We start from the raw sequence: 17,377 nt of genomic DNA, 5'->3' as shown, positions 1-17,377 counted from the left end.
AAAGGTCAGCATGAACTTCACATTTGACACATTGTGTGCAAACAATAAACGCTATAATGTGATATGTTTAAAATAATCTGCTCACTTGAATAGTGTCTCGCACCAATGTACAGTCGTGGCCAAAAGTTTTGAGAATGACACAAATATTAATTTTCACAAAGTCTGCTGCCTCAGTTTGTATGATGGCAATTTGCATATACTCCAGAATGTTATGAAGAGTGATCAGATGAATTGCAATTAATTGCAAAGTCCCTCTTTGCCATGCAAATTAACTAAATCCCCCCAAAACTTTTCCACTGCATTTCAGCCCTGTCACAAAAGGACCAGCTGACATCATGTGAGTGATTCTCTCGTTAACACAGGTGTGAGTGTTGACAAGGCTGGAGATCACTCTGTCATGCTGATTGAGTTCGAATAACAGACTGGAAGTTTCAAAAGGAGGGTGGTGCTTGGAATCATTGTTCTTCCTCTGTCAACCATGGTTACCCGGAAGGAAACACGTGCCGTCATCATTGCTTTGTACAAAATGGGCTTCACAGGCAAGGATATTGCTGCCAGTAAAATTGCACCTAAATCAACCATTTATCGGATCATCAAGAACTTCAAGGAGAGCGGTTCAATTGTTGTAAAGAAGGCTTCAGGGCGCTCAAGAAAGTCCAGCAAGCGCCAGGACCATCTCCTAAAGTTGATTCAGCTGCGGGATCAGGACACCACCAGTACAGCGCTTGCTCAGGAATGGCAGCAGGCAGGTGTGAGTGCATCTGCACACACAGTGAGGCGAAGACTTTTGGAGGATGGCCTGGTGTCAAGAAGGGCAGCAAAGAAGCCACTTCTCTCCAGGAAAAACATCAGGGAAGGACTGATATTCTGCAAAAGGTACAGGGATTGGACTGCTGAGGACCGGGGTAAAGTCATTTTCTCTGATGAATCCCCTTTCCGATTGTTTGGGGCATCCGGAAAAAATATTGTCCGGAGAAGACAAGGTGAGCGCTACCATCAGTCCTGTGTCATGCCAACAGTAAAGCATCCTGAGACCATTCATGTGTTTGGTTGCTTCTCAGCCAAGGGAGTGGGCTCACTCACAATTTTGCCTAAGAACACAGCCATGAATAAAGAATGGTACCAACACATCCTCCGAGAGCAACTTCTCCCAACCATCCAGGAACAATTTGGTGACAAACAATGCCTTTTGCAGCATGATGGAGCACCTTGCCATAAGGCAAACGTGATCACTAAGTGGCTCGGGGAACAAAACATTTATATTTTGGGTCCATGCCAGGAAACTCCCCAGACCTTAATCCCATTGAGAACTTGTGGTTAATCCTCAAGAGGCGGGTGGACAAACAAAACCCCACAAATTCTGACAAACTCCAAGCATTGATTATGCAAGAATGGGCTGCCATCAGTCAGGATGTGGCCTTGAAGTTAATTGACAGCATGCCAGGGTGGATTGCAGAGGTCTTGAAAAAGAAGTGTCAACACTGCAAATATTGACTCTTGGCATCAACTTCATGTAATTGTCAATAAAAGCCTTTGACACTTATGAAATGCTTGTAATTATACTTCAGTATTCCATAGTAACATCTGGCAAAAATATCTAAAGACACAGAAGCAGAAAACTTTGTGAAAATTAATATTTGTGTCATCCTCAAAACTTTTGGCCACAACAATTATTTCACTCCAAAAGGTGGACTTTTAGCTTACTTTATAGGGAGAAACATTTTAATTGAAATAGTCTATGTTTTTTTCATGATGCTCTTCTTCAGTTTAGGACCAAACCTGGGTTGAAACCAGTTGCTCTCATCTGTGTGCTTACTATACATTATCTACAATTACCTTTTTAAATAGACCACTTTTTCCTTTATTGGCAACCCGATTGACCAGATCCGGTAAGAAAACCACTCACCTTCCATAATAATGATAGTGCATTTTTGTGTTTCCCTTTTTGTTAAGAAATGCCTCACCACCAATCATACTGACAAATATGATACACAAGTAGGATAACTAAATACATATTTTGACCACATTTGTCAGTATGAGTGGGCATTATTATGTTGCGGGATTTTCCACTGCGGTTAGCCTACAGAATGAAAGAATGACCTCGTACCACCACAGTCAATGTTTAGTTAGTCATACAGGTGTATGTATGGTAGCTAGGGAGGAGCTGTTATAGACTGCTTATAATAGACCGGAGTCACTTTTCTCCCTCATGCACTGTTCCCTCCCTCCTCTCTTTCTCTCGTAATCAAGAGGTCGGCACAGTCAAGGCCAGATAACAGTCTACATCTATTAACCGATAGAGCAGACAGGCCGGTTCCTCAAAGCCCTTAGCTCGAAAACCGTCCAGCTTCTATCGCAGGACAGTGTTACCACGGAGACCATGTTTGCAGAACGCTGGCGATAGATAGCAGCGGTGTCTATCTAATAATCATTTGCCATTACCTGCGCGGGATGTTTCGATTATGCTGTAAACAGCGTGGCTGGCTGTAGTCGATAGGAGCTACAGAGGGAGGAATAAAGTAAAGAAGATCCAGACTCAATTGTCGCACCTGGCAGGATATCCATGGTGGAATGAGGTAAGCTTTATTTCTCTTTATGTCTATTTTGGCTACTTCAAAAACTATCTACAATAAATTCAAGTCAAGTTAGTTTTTCCATCATATACACATGATATATTGTAAGCCTACATGGAGTACACAGTTCACAGTTCACACAGTTCACCTCTCGACAATGCAACATCAAGAGACAAAATAAGTAAGTGAACGCAAAGGGCAGTAAAAATAAAAACTCAATTAAGTAAAAAATAGAATAGTATTTTAGCAAAAATATAATACAGAAGGCACTCAAACTAATTGAAGTTGGATATTTACAAGACTGGGAAATTGTGCAATAGATACGCAATACCAATAATAAATAAATAAATGTGCAGTAATAATAAATAGTATTCCAGTAGCAGCAGTCATGATGTGTGTGTGTGTGTGCGTGTGCGTGTGTGTGCACGTGTGAGTAGCCGTGGGAAGTAGTTTGGGGGAGAGGGTGCTATATTTTTTTAAATATATTTTTTCATCTTTAATTTGTTCTATTCTGATTTTTTAAGGGGGCACCCTCAGCACCCATACTTCCCACAGCTATGTACAATATCAGTCAACAGTTTGGACACACTTACTCATTCAAGGGTTTTTCTTTATTTTTTAAAACTATTTTCTACATTGTAGAATAATAGTGAAGACATCAAAGCTATGAAATAACACACATGGAATCATGTAGTAAACAAAAAAGTGTTAAACAAATCAAAATATATTTTTTATTTCAGATTCTTCAAAGTAGCGACCGTTTGCTTTGATGACAGCTTTGCATACTCTTGGCATTATCTCAACCAGCTTCATGAGGTAATCACCTGGAATGCATTTCAATTAACAGGTGTGCCTTGTTAAAAGTTCATTTGTGGAATGTTTTCCTTCTTAATGCGTTGGAGCCAATCAGTTGTGTTGTGACAAGGTAGGGTTTGAATACAGATGATAACCCTATTTGGTAAAAGACCAAATCCATATTATGTCAAGAACAGCTCTAATAAGCAAAGAGAAATAACAGTCCATCGTTACTTAAAGACATGAAGGTCAGTCAATGCAGAACATTTCAAGAACTTTGAAAGTTGCTTCAAGTGCAGTCGCAAAAGCCATCAAACACTTTGATGAAACTGGCTCTCATGAGGACCGCCACAGGAAAAGAAGATCCAGAGTTACCTCGGCTGCAGTTCATTAGTTACCAGCCTCAGAAATTGCAACCCAAATAAAAGCTTCACAGAGCTCAAATAACAGACACATCTCAACATCAACTTTTCAGAGGAGACTGCATGAATCAGGCCTTCATGGTCAAATTGCTGCAAAGAAGCCACTACTTAAGGACACCGATAATAAGAAGAGACTTGATTGGTCCAAGAAACACGAGCAATAGACAGTAGACCAGTGGAAATCTGTACCTTGGTATGATGAGTCCAAATTTGAGATTTATGGTTCCAGGTCTTTGTGAGATGCAGAGTAGGTGAACGAATGATCTCCACATGTGTGGTTCCTACAGTGAAGCATGGAGGAGAAGGTGTGATGTGTGGGGGTGCTTTGATGGTGACTCTGTCAGTGGCTTATTCAGAATTCAAGGCACACTTAACCTGCATGGCTACCACATCATTCTGCAGCGATATGCCATCCCATCCGGGTTGTGCTTAGTGGGACGATCATTTGATTTTCAACAGGACAATGACCCTAAACACACCTCCAGGCTGTGTAAGGGTTATTTTACCAATCACCCTACCTCAACCCAATTGAGATAGTTTGGGATGAGTTGGACCGCAAAGTGAAGGAAAAGCAGCCAACAAGTGCTCAGCATATGTGGAAACTCCTTCAAGACTGCTGGAAAAGCATTTCAGGTGACTACCTCATGAAGCTGGTTGAGAGAATGCCAAGACAAGAGTGTTCAAAGCTGTCATCAAGGCAAAGGGTGGCTACTTTGAAGAATCTCAAATATTAGATATATGTGACTTGATTCAGGAAACTAGGCGTATGTTGCAAGTCACGACTTCACAGGAGAGCCTTTTGAACGTTTTTTTTATTTTTATTTTTTTTATCAAAATGCAGAAATGCCTTCTCGAACATGTGAACTTTCATGTGCCTTAATTTCAAACTTCTATGTCATCTGTAAATACGAATAAAATTGTTAAGTTACGAGCCTAGTTGGTTTAGCCACAGAAAAAGAGGGCAACCTTCCCGCTAGACATGATTGGCTGAGATAATGAGTGGGCTGGACATGCCAAGAGATGAGTTTGGATTGGTCTACGGTGTTGCATCTTGTGTCTATGAAATGATCTGCTTGTAATGCGTAGATAATCCTTTCTACAGTTTTTTCGAATGATATTATGCTAGCCATGGAGAACTGCAAATATGTTGCTACTGCTCTTAATAAAGAATTTATCAGGTGCTATCGACTAAGGTCAGTGGGGAAAAGTTGTGGTGGACTACTTTCTGGATGACGATGCAATGCTGACTCTCTCTCACTCTGAAAATAACACATTTTGAAATCAGTGGAGCACAACGGGCCAAACAAGCTGTGCAAACTAGATAGAAGTTCGATGGATGGCTTGCTAACTAACAATGAACCTAACATTATTTGGTAAAATTTTGCTTGCCATGACAATCGGTTTGTATTGCTAGTAACGTTACTTTATGCATTGGGAATATCGTACATTTTTTAGCTAGCTAGCTAACGTTAACGTGACATGTCTAAAAAAAGAAGCCCAAGTTAAAGCTTGCTGTTAGCCAGCTAATGTTAGCTGAGGTTAGGTGGCTGGCTTGCTAGCTAACATTAATTTATGTGTATGAAGTGTGTGTAATGTCAGTGATGTTTTCTCAGAATGCCATTTCGCATTTCTAGTTATAGCATAATGTTAGCTCGCTAACATTGAACTTATATTGATGAACTTTGGCTAGCTATGACAATCGGTTTGTATTGCTATTTAAAGCTGGTTGTTAGCTAGCCAGCTGACGTTGGATGGCTGGCTAGTTACAATAGCATAACATTACTGTGTGTAGTGATGTTATCTCAGAATGCCATTTCGCATCTCTTGTATAATAATGCTAAAATGTTTGTATCTGGAATTCAACATTAATCAGTAGAACACGCCTGACTCTAATCCACCAGTCATACAGTCATCAAAAGAGAGTTGGCCCAAGCAGTGCAGTCATCAACTATATGCATCGTTTCTTCACCAACTATGGAGTTGGGAAAACCCATGTGGACCTGAATTGTGATAACTGCAGTGATCAAAACAAGAACAAGTTTGTGCTCTGGTATCATGCCTGGTGGACCATGCACAAGCTCCACCACAATCTGGACCTTCATTTCCTGATCACAGGCCGCAGCAGATTTGCCACTGACTGGTGCTTCGGCCTCATCAAGCTCAGTTGTCCTGAGTCTGCACAACTCTGCCAGGACCTAGGATCAAGAGAGACAGTCAAGTGTTTTAGTACTACATCTCTTGACACAATGATGAAAATAATCATGGCCTCTAAACCTTCAAGCTGCATACTGGACCCTATTCCAACTAAACTACTGAAAGAGCTGCTTCCTGTGCTTGGCCCTCCTATGTTGAACATAATAAACGGCTCTCTATCCACCGGATGTGTACCAAACTCACTAAAAGTGGCAGTAATAAAGCCTCTCTTGAAAAAGCCAAACCTTGACCCAGAAAATATAAAAAACTATCGGCCTATATCGAATCTTCCATTCCTCTCAATTTTTTTTGAAAATGCTGTTGCGCAGCAACTCGCTGCCTTCCTGAAGACAAACAATGTATACGAAATGCTTCAGTCTGGTTTCAGACCCCATCATAGCACTAAGACTGCACTTGTGAAGGTGGTAAATTACCTTTTAATGGCATCAGACCGAGGCTCTGCATCTGTCCTCGTGCTCCTAGACCTTAGTGCTGCTTTTGATACCAACGATCACTACATTCTTTTGGAGAGATTGGAAACCCAATTTGGTCTACTCGGACAAGTTCTGGCCTGGTTTAGAGCTTATCTGTCGGAAAGATATCAGTTTGTCTCTGTGAATGGTTTGTCCTCTGACAAATCAACTGTACATTTCGGTGTTCCTCAAGGTTCCGTTTTAGGGCCGCTATTGTTTTCACTATATATTTTACCTCTTGGGGATGTCATTTGAAAACATAAATGTTAACTTTCACTGCTATGCGGATGACACACAGCTATACATTTCAATGAAACATGGTGAAGCCCCAAAATGGCCCTCGCTAGAAGCCTGTTTTTCAGACATAAGGAAGTGGATGGCTGCAAACGTTCTACTTCTAAACTCTGACAAAACAGAGATGCTTGTTCTAGGTCCCAAGAAACAAAGAGATCTTCTGTTGAATCTGACAATTAATCTTAATGGTTGTACAGCCGTCTCAAAGAAAACTGTGAAGGACCTCGGCATTACTCTGGACCCCGATCTCTCTTTTGACGAACATATCAAGACTGTTTCAAGGACAGCTTTTTCCCATCTACGTAACATTGCAAATATCAGAAACTTTCTGTCCAAAAATGATGCAGAAAAATTCATCCATGCTTTTGTTACTTCTAGGTTAGACTACTGCAATGCTCTACTTTCCGGCTACCCGGATAAAGCACTAAATAAACTTCAATTAGTGCTAAATACAGCTGCTAGAATCCTGACTAGAACCCAAAAAATTGATTATATTACTCCAGTGCTAGCCTCCCTACACTGGCTTCCTGATAAGGCAAGGGCTGATTTCAAGGTTCTACTGCTAACCTACAAAGCATTACATGGTCTTGCTCCTACCTATCTCTCTGATTTGATCCTGCCGTACATACCTACACGTAAGCTACGGTCACAAGACGCAGGCCTCCTAATTGTCCCTAGAATTTCTAAGCAAACAGCTGGAGGCAGGGCTTTCTCCTATAGAGCTCCATTTTTATGGAATGGTCTGCCTCCCCATATGAGAGACACAGACTCGGTCTCAACCTTTAAGTCTTTACTGAAGACTCATCTCTTCAGTGGGTCATATGATTGAGTGTAGTCTGGCCCAGGAGTGTGAAGTTGAACGGAAAGGCTCTGGAGCAACGAACCGCCCTTGCTGTCTCTGCCTGGCTGGTTCCCCTCTATCCACTGGGATTCTTTGCTCTTTCATGCCGTCCCTAGGAGGGGTGCGTCACTTGAGTGGGTTGAGTCAATGATGTGATCTTCCTGTCTGGGTTGGCCCCCCCCCTTGGGGTGTGCCGTGGCGGAGATCTTTGTGGGCTATACTCTGCCTTGTTTCAGGATGGTAAGTTGGTGGTTGAAGATATCCCTCTAGTGGTGTGGGGTCTGTGCTTTGGCAAAGTGGGTGGGGTTATATCCTTCCTGTTTGGCCCTGTCTGGGGGTATCATCGGATGGGGCCACAGTGTCTCCTGACCCCTCCTGTCTCAGCCTCCAGTATTTATGCTGCAGTAGTTTATGTGTCGGGGGCTAGGGTCAGTTTGTTATATCTGGAGTACTTCTCCTGTCTTATCCGGTGTCCTGTGTGAATTTTTAGTATGGTCTCTTTAATTCTCTCTTTCTCTCTTTCATTCTCTCTCTCGGAGGACCTGAGGCCTAGGACCATGCCTCAGGACTACCTGGCATGATGACTCCTTGCTGTCCCCAGTCCACCTGGCCGTGCTGCTGCTCCAGTTTCAACTGTTCTGCCTGCGGCTATGGAATCCTGACCTGCTTACCGGAAGTGCTACCTGTCCCAGACCTGCTGTTTTCAACTCTCTAGAGACAGCAGAAGTGGTAGAGATACTCTTAATGATCGGCTATGAAAAGCCAACTGACATTTACTCCTGAGGTGCTGACTTTCAGCATCTTCGACAACTACTGTGATTATTATTATTTGACCATGCTGGTCATTTATGAACATTTGAACATCTTGGCCATGTTCTGTTATAATCTCCACCCGGCACAGCCAGAAGAGGACTGGCCACCCCTCATAGCCTGGTTCCTCTCTAGGTTTCTTCCTAGGTTTTGGCCTTTCTAAGGAGTTTTTCCTAGCCACTGTGCTTCTACACCTGCATTGCTTGCTGTTTTGGGTTTTAGGCTGGGTTTCTGTACAGCACTTTGAGATATCAGCTAATGTACGAAGGGCTATATGAATTAATTTGATTTGATTTGATCAAGCAGCCCTTCAGAAAGACCAGAGTGAACACTTTGTCTGAGATTGCTGGTGTTGTGAAAGACAGCACTGTGACAGGATTTTTACATTTGAACCTTTATTTAACTAGGCAAGTCAGTTAAGAACAAATTCTTATTTACAATGAAGGCCTAAGAACAGTGGGTTAGCTGCTTTGTTCAGGGGCAGACCGACAGATTTTTACCTTGTCAGCTCGAGGATTCGATCTAGCAACCTTTCGGTTACTGGCCCAACGCTAAAACCACTAGGCTACCTGCTGCTCCTAGGATGGTACGGTGCTGGTGGAACGCTATGGCTGACAACAACACTTGACTCTGTACTTCAGGCTGCTGCCAGCACTTCAGGTAAAATAATGTTTTCTTTGTATGAGGTTATTCTTATCTAAACTTGGGAGGTGAATTGATGTTATGCAAGGTTGTAATGTCTTCTCATATTTTGTTATTTCCTGTTTTACAGCTTTGATGCTCTGGAGTCTGGTGTTGTCACCGAGGAGCATTCAGACTGTCTGGACCAGGATTCAGCTGCTGCCCAACGCTGACATCCTTCCTCCCATAGATGTTCTACCTGTAAAAGCACCACCTGGACTGGACACAACTAGACAAACTATCTTTTTAACAAGATCAGGGAGTTTTGCGACAAAGAGGCTATGGACATCACATGAACTGCACTGTAAGTCAATGACAGGACAGAAACAGGCTCCCCGAATATAGATTCCCTTGTTCATGTGTGGTTTGGACGGACCAGTCATCAGCACTATCTGCAGTGCCTCTATTGACATGACTCTCTCCTAACACACACCATACGTTGCTGCAACTTTTTTTTAAATATCCTGCTGTTCAGCCACTTTACCCCTGATTGTATGCAAAAACTACCTCGTCTATCACTGATATCGTTATTGATATTGTTCTTGTTTATATTTAATTTATGTTGACACTATCTATTTCTGATATTGCTACCATTTGGCTGTACTGTTTACACCTTCTGTAGAGACCATCCACTTTTGTGACATACCACAACAATATCATGTGACCGTATCAAGTGTCCTCCACTTAAATATATGGCGCCATGCATCTGTTTATGTACTGTACATGTGCACCTCACTCAGGTTTCAACTCAGGTTGCATGGCCTACTATGTGATAAGTGCATGTGTAACAGTATATAAAGTATGCTAATGTATTTGGGCAGTGGTGTAACAGTACTTTAAAGTACTACTTTTTATGGTCTCTGTACATTACTTTACTATTTATATTTTTTATCACTTTTACTTCACTACAGTCGTATAGAAACAAATGTGCTTTTAAGTCCATACATTTTACTTGACACCCAAAAGTACTCTTTACATTTTGACAGGAAAATTGTCCAATTCAAACACTTATCAAGAGAACATCCCTGGTCATCCATACTGCCTCTGATCTGGCAGACTCACTAAACACAAATGCTTTGTTTGTAAATGATGTCTGAGTGTGCCCCTGGCTATCCATCCATTAAAAAAACAATAACATTGTGCCGTCTAGGTTGCTTAATATAAGGAAGTTGAAATGGTTTATATTTTTACTTTTACTTTTGATACTTAAATACATTGTGCCTCTGGCTATCCGTCAATACATTATTAATGTTTTTAATACAATTGTGCCGTCTGGTTTAATATAATGAATTTGAAATTATTTATACTTTTACTCAAGTATGACAACTTTTTCCACAACTGGATGTGGCTGGTGGTTATAGCATTTCTTTCACATGACCCATCAATTTAGACAACTGTGTCTGGGTAAGCATCATCTAATATTTATAAAACGTTTTTATCTGGACCCTTTCTGTTTACCTGGAATTTTTCCTTATCGTAGGCTACTACAAATTTTAGTTCTTAGCACCTGACCTTATATGAATCCTTAAAGAGATGGGTTGGGCTAAGGCTTAGGGATTCTGAAAAGACTCCCTAAATTCTATCAGCATATCGATTGTGCTACCAGGGCTGGTAAAACCCTAGATCATTGTTATTCTAACTTCAGCGACGCATATAAGGCCCTCCCCCGCCCTCCTTTTGGAAAAGCTGACCACGACTCCATTTTGTTGTTCCTGCCTATAGACAGAGACTAAAACAGGAAGCTCCTGCGCTCAGGTCTGTTCAACGCTAGTCCGACCAATCTGATTCCACGCTTCAAGATTGCTTCCATCACGTGGACTGGGATATGTTCCGCATTGCGTCAAACAACAACATTGACGAATACGCTGATTCGGTTAGCGAGTTTATTAGCAAGTGCATCGGCGATGTCGTACCCACAGCAACTATTAAAACATTCCCAAACCAGAAACCGTGGATTGATGGCAGCATTCGTGTGAAACTGAAAGCGCGAACCACTGCTTTTAACCAGGGCAAGGTGACCGGAAACATGACCGAATACAAACAATGTAGCTATTCCCTCCGCAAGGCAATCAAATCAAATGTATTTATATAGCCATTCGTACATCAGCGGATATCTCAAAGTGCTGTACAGAAACCCAGCCTAAAACCCCAAACAGCAAGCAATGCAGGTGTAGAAGCACGGTGGCTAGGAAAAACTCCATAGAAAGGCCAAAACCTAGGAAGAAACCTAGAGAGGAACCAGGCTATGTGTGGTGGCCAGTCCTCTTCTGGCTGTTCCGGGTGGAGATTATAACAGAACATGGCCAAGATGTTCAAATGTTCATAAATTACCAGCATGGTCCAATAATAATAAGGCAGAACAGTTGAAACTGGAGCAGCAGCACGGCCAGGTGGACTGGGGACAGCAAGGAGTCATCATGTCAGGTAGTCCTGAGGCATGGTCCTAGGGCTCAGGTCCTCCGAGAGAGAGAAAGAAAGAGAGAAAGAGAGAATTAGAGAGAGCACACTTAAATTCACACAGGACACCGAATAGGACAGGAGAAGTACTCCAGATATAACAAACTGACCCTAGCCCCCCGACACATAAACTACTGCAGCATAAATACTGGAGGCTGAGACAGGAGGGGTCAGGAGACACTGTGGCCCCATCCGAGGACCCCCCGGACAGGGCCAAACAGGAAGGATATAACCCCACCCACTTTGCCAAAGCACAGCCCCCACACCACTAGAGGGATATCTTCAACCACCAACTTACCATCCTGAGACAAGGTTGAGTATAGCCCACAAAGATCTCCGCCACGGCACAACCCAAGAGGTGGGGGGGGGGGGGCGCCAACCCAGACAGGATGATCACATCAGTGACTCAACCCACTCAGGTGACACACCCCTCCCAGGGACGGTATGAGAGAGCCCCAGTAAGCCAGTGACTCAGCCCCTGTAATAGGGTTAGAGGCAGAGAATCTCAGTGGAAAGAGGGGAACCGGCCAGGCAGAGACAGCAAGGGCGGTTCGTTGCTCCAGAGCCTTTCCGTTCAACTTCACACTCCTGGGCCAGACTACACTCAATCATATGACCCACTGAAGAGATGAGTCTTCAGTAAAGACTTAAAGGTTGAGACCGAGTTTGCGTCTCTGACATGGGTAGGCAGACCGTTCCATAAAAATGGAGCTCTATAGGAGAAAGCCCTGCCTCCAGCTGTTTGTTTAGAAATTCTAGGGACAATTAGGAGGCGTGCGCCTTGTGACCGTAGCGTACGTGTAGGTATGTACGGCAGGACCAAATCAGAGAGATAGGTAGGAGCAAGCCCATGTAATGCTTTGTAGGTTAGCAGTAAAACCTTGAAATCAGCCCTTGCTTTGACAGGAAGCCAGTGAAGGGAGGCTAGCACTGGAGTAATATGATACATTTTTTTGGTTCTAGTCAGGATTCTAGCAGCCGTATTTAGCACTAACTGAAGTTTATTTAGTGCTTTATCCGGGTAGCCGGAAAGTAGAGCATTGCAGTAGTCTAACCTAGAAGTGACAAAAGCATGGATACATTTTTCTGCATCATTTTTGGACAGAAAGTTTCTGATTTTTGCAATGTTACGTAGATGGAAAAAGCTGTCCTTGAAATGGTCTTATCCCAGTCTGCTGTTCCCAGATGCTTCAAGAGGGCCACCATTGTTCCTGTTCCCAAGAAAGCTAAGGTAACTGAGCTAAATGACTACCGCCCCGTAGCACTCACTTCCGTCATCATGAAGTGATTTGAGGGACTAGTCAAGGACCATATCACCTCCACCCTACCTGACACCCTAGACCCACTCCAATTTGCTTACTGCCCCAATAGCTCTACAGATGACGCAATCGCAACCACACTGCACACTGCCCTAACCCATCTGGACAAGAGGACTACCTTCGTGAGAATGCTGTTCATCGACTACAACTTAGCATTTGACACCATAATACCCTCCAAACTCATCATCAAGCTCGAGACCCTAGGTCTCGCCCCAGCCCTGTGCGACTGGGTACTGGAAATCCTACAATGTGATTTTCTGGGGGAAAAAATCTCTCATTTTGTCTGTCATAGTTGAAGTGTACCTATGATGAAAATTACAGGCCTCTCTCATCTTTTTAAGTAGGAGAACTTGCACAATTGGTGGCTGACTAAATACTTTTTTGCCCCACTGTATATATTGTACTTGATACCATCTACTGCATCTTGCCTATGCCGTTCTGTACCATCACTCATTCATATATCTTTATGAACATATTCTTCATCCCTTTACACTTGTGTGTATAAGGTAGTTGTTGCGAAATTGTTAGGTTAGATTACTCGTTGGTTATTTCTGCATTGTCGGATCTGGAAGCCCAAGCATTTCGCTACACACGCATTAACATCTGCTAACCATGTGTATGTGACAAGTACAATTTGATTTGAGGGCGTGAACAATGTTGAATGGGTGTAGACAAAGGAGAGCTCTCTAGTAGGTACCGAAACAAGTCCCTTTTCTCAAAAGTGAGTTTACAAGTGTATCAACTTTCAAAGCAGAATTACTTTCCCATTGTTCCTCCAACATGCTGCGAATGATACACCATTTTGTAGCTCTCTACTTTTATCCAATGTAAAAAAAAAAGAATTTCAAATATTGCTACATAAGACTGAATCCAGGTGGTGAGTCACATATTGTGATTTGTTTAACACTTTTCTTTGGTTACTACGTGTGGTTACTATGTTACTATGCGTTATTTCCCCGTTTTTATGTGCACACTATTAATCTACAATGTAGAAATAGTGAAAATAAAGACAAAACCCTTGAGTGGTACTGTATGTGTGTGAGTTTGAGCTTATGTGTAAGCATGTGTGTGGTAAGGTGCAGAGTCAGTGCTCTAGCGGTTAGTCCCGGTCACAGTGGAATGGAATACCGTAGCTATCTATGGTAGAAAAAAGTACAAAACAATGTGAAGAGTTCGTATAAAGGTCAGTGAGTTGTTTGACTTGCTGGCAATTCTCCACTGTCATCAAATCGGCCAGTAAAAGTGTGTGTGAGGAATTTCCCATACGTACAGTATATTAGCTAGTCATTGGTCAATACAAGGAAGTAATGCTGGTTTAATTGTCTCCTACGCTCATGCCTTACCTACATGCCTTATTATACTGTCCTTTATTTGATGCTGTAAGTACATGGAGGGTAAGATAAAATAATAATATATAATAATGTAATATAATAATATCTTAGTATTTGTTTTTCTTAGCTCAGTTCAGTGCAGACACGCTATGACAACTCTCTTGAATGCTTGACCCGAGTAGCGACAGCTTCACGGCACAAGGCTGGTGAACAAGACTATACTAAGGGCTACTTGGTCCCTGGTTGTGGTAGAATGAGTTATAGCTTTTTCCTAATTGTGAGTGTTGTGTTTATGACTTCCCTTTGATGATGTCATTGTTGACCTATTGGAGACGTTTCAGGACAGGAAATTAAAACACTGTTATACTAACTAGGATAAAGAATGGTAGCAGCTAAGACAACGCGTCCCCCGTTTGTGGACGTAAGCACCAATATGTTTACAAGCTGTTCTGTGTTTGAGTGTACAAGAAGAACAGGTGTCCATCTAATGATAAGACAGTATTAGAACGAGGACACAGGAAGCAATAATGTTGTGTTTGAGACTGTTTGTATACAGAACCATGTGCCAGACACACACATCCTGAGTGGTATACAGTCAGTTCCCAATAGACACTGACCATATTGCCTCTCCGAGTGTTTGGTTTTTATTGTAGTTATTTAACATGAAATTCACATGAATCTGAACTCTATTTCATCTGCTAGTATTATATTTTGATTATTGCGCACACGGATGTTGTTTCAATTACACCCTCCACTTGGCAAACTTAAAAGGGGTGAGTAGTGAGTAACAAAAAGCCGTAAGAAACCGTAATGTGGCATGTTGTAATCTCTTTCTATCCTCTCTTGCCATCAGAGTCTTGGAGCCCTTGAAGAGACGATGAGTTGGTTTATTGTCAGAGACAGGAAAACCACGCTGTCTAACCGGGTTTGTTCCAGGCTGTTGACAATAAAAAACCTCAGACTGTCTGACAGATCAAGCCCCTTGCGCTGCAACGTTTTCATCCCCCCCAGACTGCACTGAGATGATGTGACAGTTCTTGCTCCCTGTGCCTTCCAGTGACTGTACCCACCGCCGAGGCTACCATGCAGGAGTGCCATACTGCGTTGTGTCTGTCTGTCTACCTTGTCACCTTTTTGACGGGCCTCCCAGCCAACGCTGTGGCCTTCTACACCTTCAGCAAGAAGGTGAGGCAAAAACCCACGCCCATCGACATCCTGCTCCTCAACCTGACAATCTCGGACCTCCTCTTCCTGCTCTTCCTGCCCTTCAAGATGCAGGAAGTCACGAACGATATGACCTGGAGTCTACCCTACATCCTCTGTCCTTTATCTGGCTTCTTCTTCTACATGACTATCTACGTCAGCACCTTATTCCTGACAGCGGTCAGTGTGGAGCGCTACCTGGGCGTGGCCTTCCCCATCCAACACTCGCTGAATCGCCGGCCCCTGTATGCCGTGGTGGCCAGTGTATTTATCTGGGTCTTCTCCGTCCTCCACCTGAGCATCGTCGTCATCATGCCCTACTACAACCCACCGCAAGACTCCCTCAGTTCCACAACCAACTCTTCCAACAGCTATGAATTCTCCAACGTCTCCAACGTGCTCATTAGGGACGGCGACAACATTGTGTCTTCCAGGAATGTGTGCTATGAGGACTTCAGCGAGAAGCAACTGGCGATCCTCCTGCCTGTGCGTCTGGAGCTCTGCCTGGTTCTATTCTGTGTACCTTTCCTCATCTGCAGCTTCTGCTACATCAACTTCATCCGCATACTCTCCGGCCTGCCCCACATCGGTCGTCGCAGACGCCTCCGTGCTATCGGCCTGGCTCTGGGGACACTGCTGGTGTTTGCCTTCTGCTTCGGCCCCTACAACGTCTCCCACATTGTGGGCTTTATAACCAGGAAGAACCCAGACTGGAGAGACATGGCCTTGCTCTGCAGCACCTTCAACGCCTGCTTGGACCCCTTCATCTTCTACTTCTCCTCCTCAGCTGTCAGAGGGACCCTAGGGAGTATGTTGCAGGGGGCCAGAATCAGGCTGACCAAGTGTATGTTCTGTGGCTGTCACATCCACTGGTCCCCTTGGAATGGAACGAGCGAGCGAGCCTCAGAAAGATAAGGGACCCAAACAAGTAGAGATGAATGCTATCTGAAGTTAATTGAATAAGGCCTGTATTAACTGAAATGAGATGTTGTGCTCCTCATGTCTAGTGGCAGGATATGAGTGCTCTGATGTTTATGTTTTCACATTTTACTGTATCTGTGTCTCTGTTTGATCATTGGCGGGCAAACTTCCTACTTAGAGTAGAGATAGGATATGGTAGACACGGAGCCTGCCTTCCTCCTGAGAGACACAAAACAAGGGCTCACATTAGGGAGTTACTGCCTAGCTGCAGTTAGCTGGAATCAAGTACAGTCATTGCCAATTATATTTTATAAGTACACACCTACTGTGACAGTGCGTGAAATAAGTTTGAGAATACATTTGTTGTATTGGGTTGCCTGACAAGATTGGCAAACAGAACAGAAAATGATCATTGATTATAATTGTATTTCACAAGGTTGAAGCCCATTTACACAACTAGGAGCGGTTATGGTGAACCGTAGAGAACAACAAGCTCTAACATCTGAGAGACACATCAGAACAACATCTCTCAGCACTGAAAGATAAGCACCTCAAACAAGTATCACAGTAGTATCGCTGAAAAGGAAACAATGCTGAAAAGGAACAATGAATTTGAACACTGAGCAGAGTTGGTGTGTGTGTCTGTGTGTGTGTGTGTGTGGGGGGGGGGGGCATGTGCGAATGTGTTTTTGTGCATGCATGAGCACACATGCGTAAGTGAGGGATTTTGTGTGTACTTGTGATTCATTGTGTCCATAGATTTATATTATTGGCTTTGTGAAATGAATGTGGACTCACTGTCCCATTTTGTATGCACCTCTAACATGTGGGACCTTCATTGTTTGATTGTGGGACCTTCATTGTTTGATTGTGGGACCTTCGTTGTTTGATTGTGGGGCCTTCGTTGTTCGATTGTGGGACCAAATAAAGACATTGATGTTGAAATAAAAGCGTGTTCATTTTGTGAATTACAGGAACAATAATACGATAATAGTGGACCAGTATTGAATTGGTTACACAATTACAGGAACAATAATACGATAATAGTGGACCAGTATTGAATT

At 43.0% G+C, this 17,377-nt stretch overlaps 1 protein-coding gene and 1 long non-coding RNA gene across 2 annotated transcripts; both read left to right on the top strand.

The window, feature by feature from the left end:
- Positions 1-2,299: 2,299 nt before the first annotated feature.
- On the top strand, positions 2,300-10,222 carry LOC135564646 (uncharacterized). The gene is made up of 2 exons (XR_010461178.1): positions 2,300-9,061; positions 9,174-10,222. It is a non-coding gene; the product is annotated as an uncharacterized LOC135564646 (long non-coding RNA).
- Positions 10,223-14,923: 4,701 nt separating this feature from the next.
- LOC115105220 (free fatty acid receptor 2-like) lies at positions 14,924-16,979 on the top strand. Its single transcript, XM_029626984.2, has one exon. The coding sequence runs from the start codon at positions 15,273-15,275 to the stop codon at positions 16,305-16,307; it is 1,035 nt and encodes a 344-aa protein (XP_029482844.1). The 5' UTR covers positions 14,924-15,272; the 3' UTR covers positions 16,308-16,979.
- The last annotated feature ends 398 nt before the right edge of the window (positions 16,980-17,377 follow it).

The sequence above is a fragment of the Oncorhynchus nerka genome, linkage group LG3 (genome assembly GCF_034236695.1).
Source record: "Oncorhynchus nerka isolate Pitt River linkage group LG3, Oner_Uvic_2.0, whole genome shotgun sequence".
Classification (NCBI taxonomy): Eukaryota; Metazoa; Chordata; class Actinopteri; order Salmoniformes; family Salmonidae; genus Oncorhynchus; species Oncorhynchus nerka.
The sequence above is the reverse complement of the archived record's forward strand: the minus strand, read 5'-3'. Positions and strand labels throughout refer to the sequence as shown.

Coding starts and splice junctions, on each gene's coding strand:
- LOC115105220 (XM_029626984.2), top strand. CDS start 15,273: ATGCAGGAGTGCCATACTGCGTTGTGTCTGTCTGTCTACCTTGTCACC.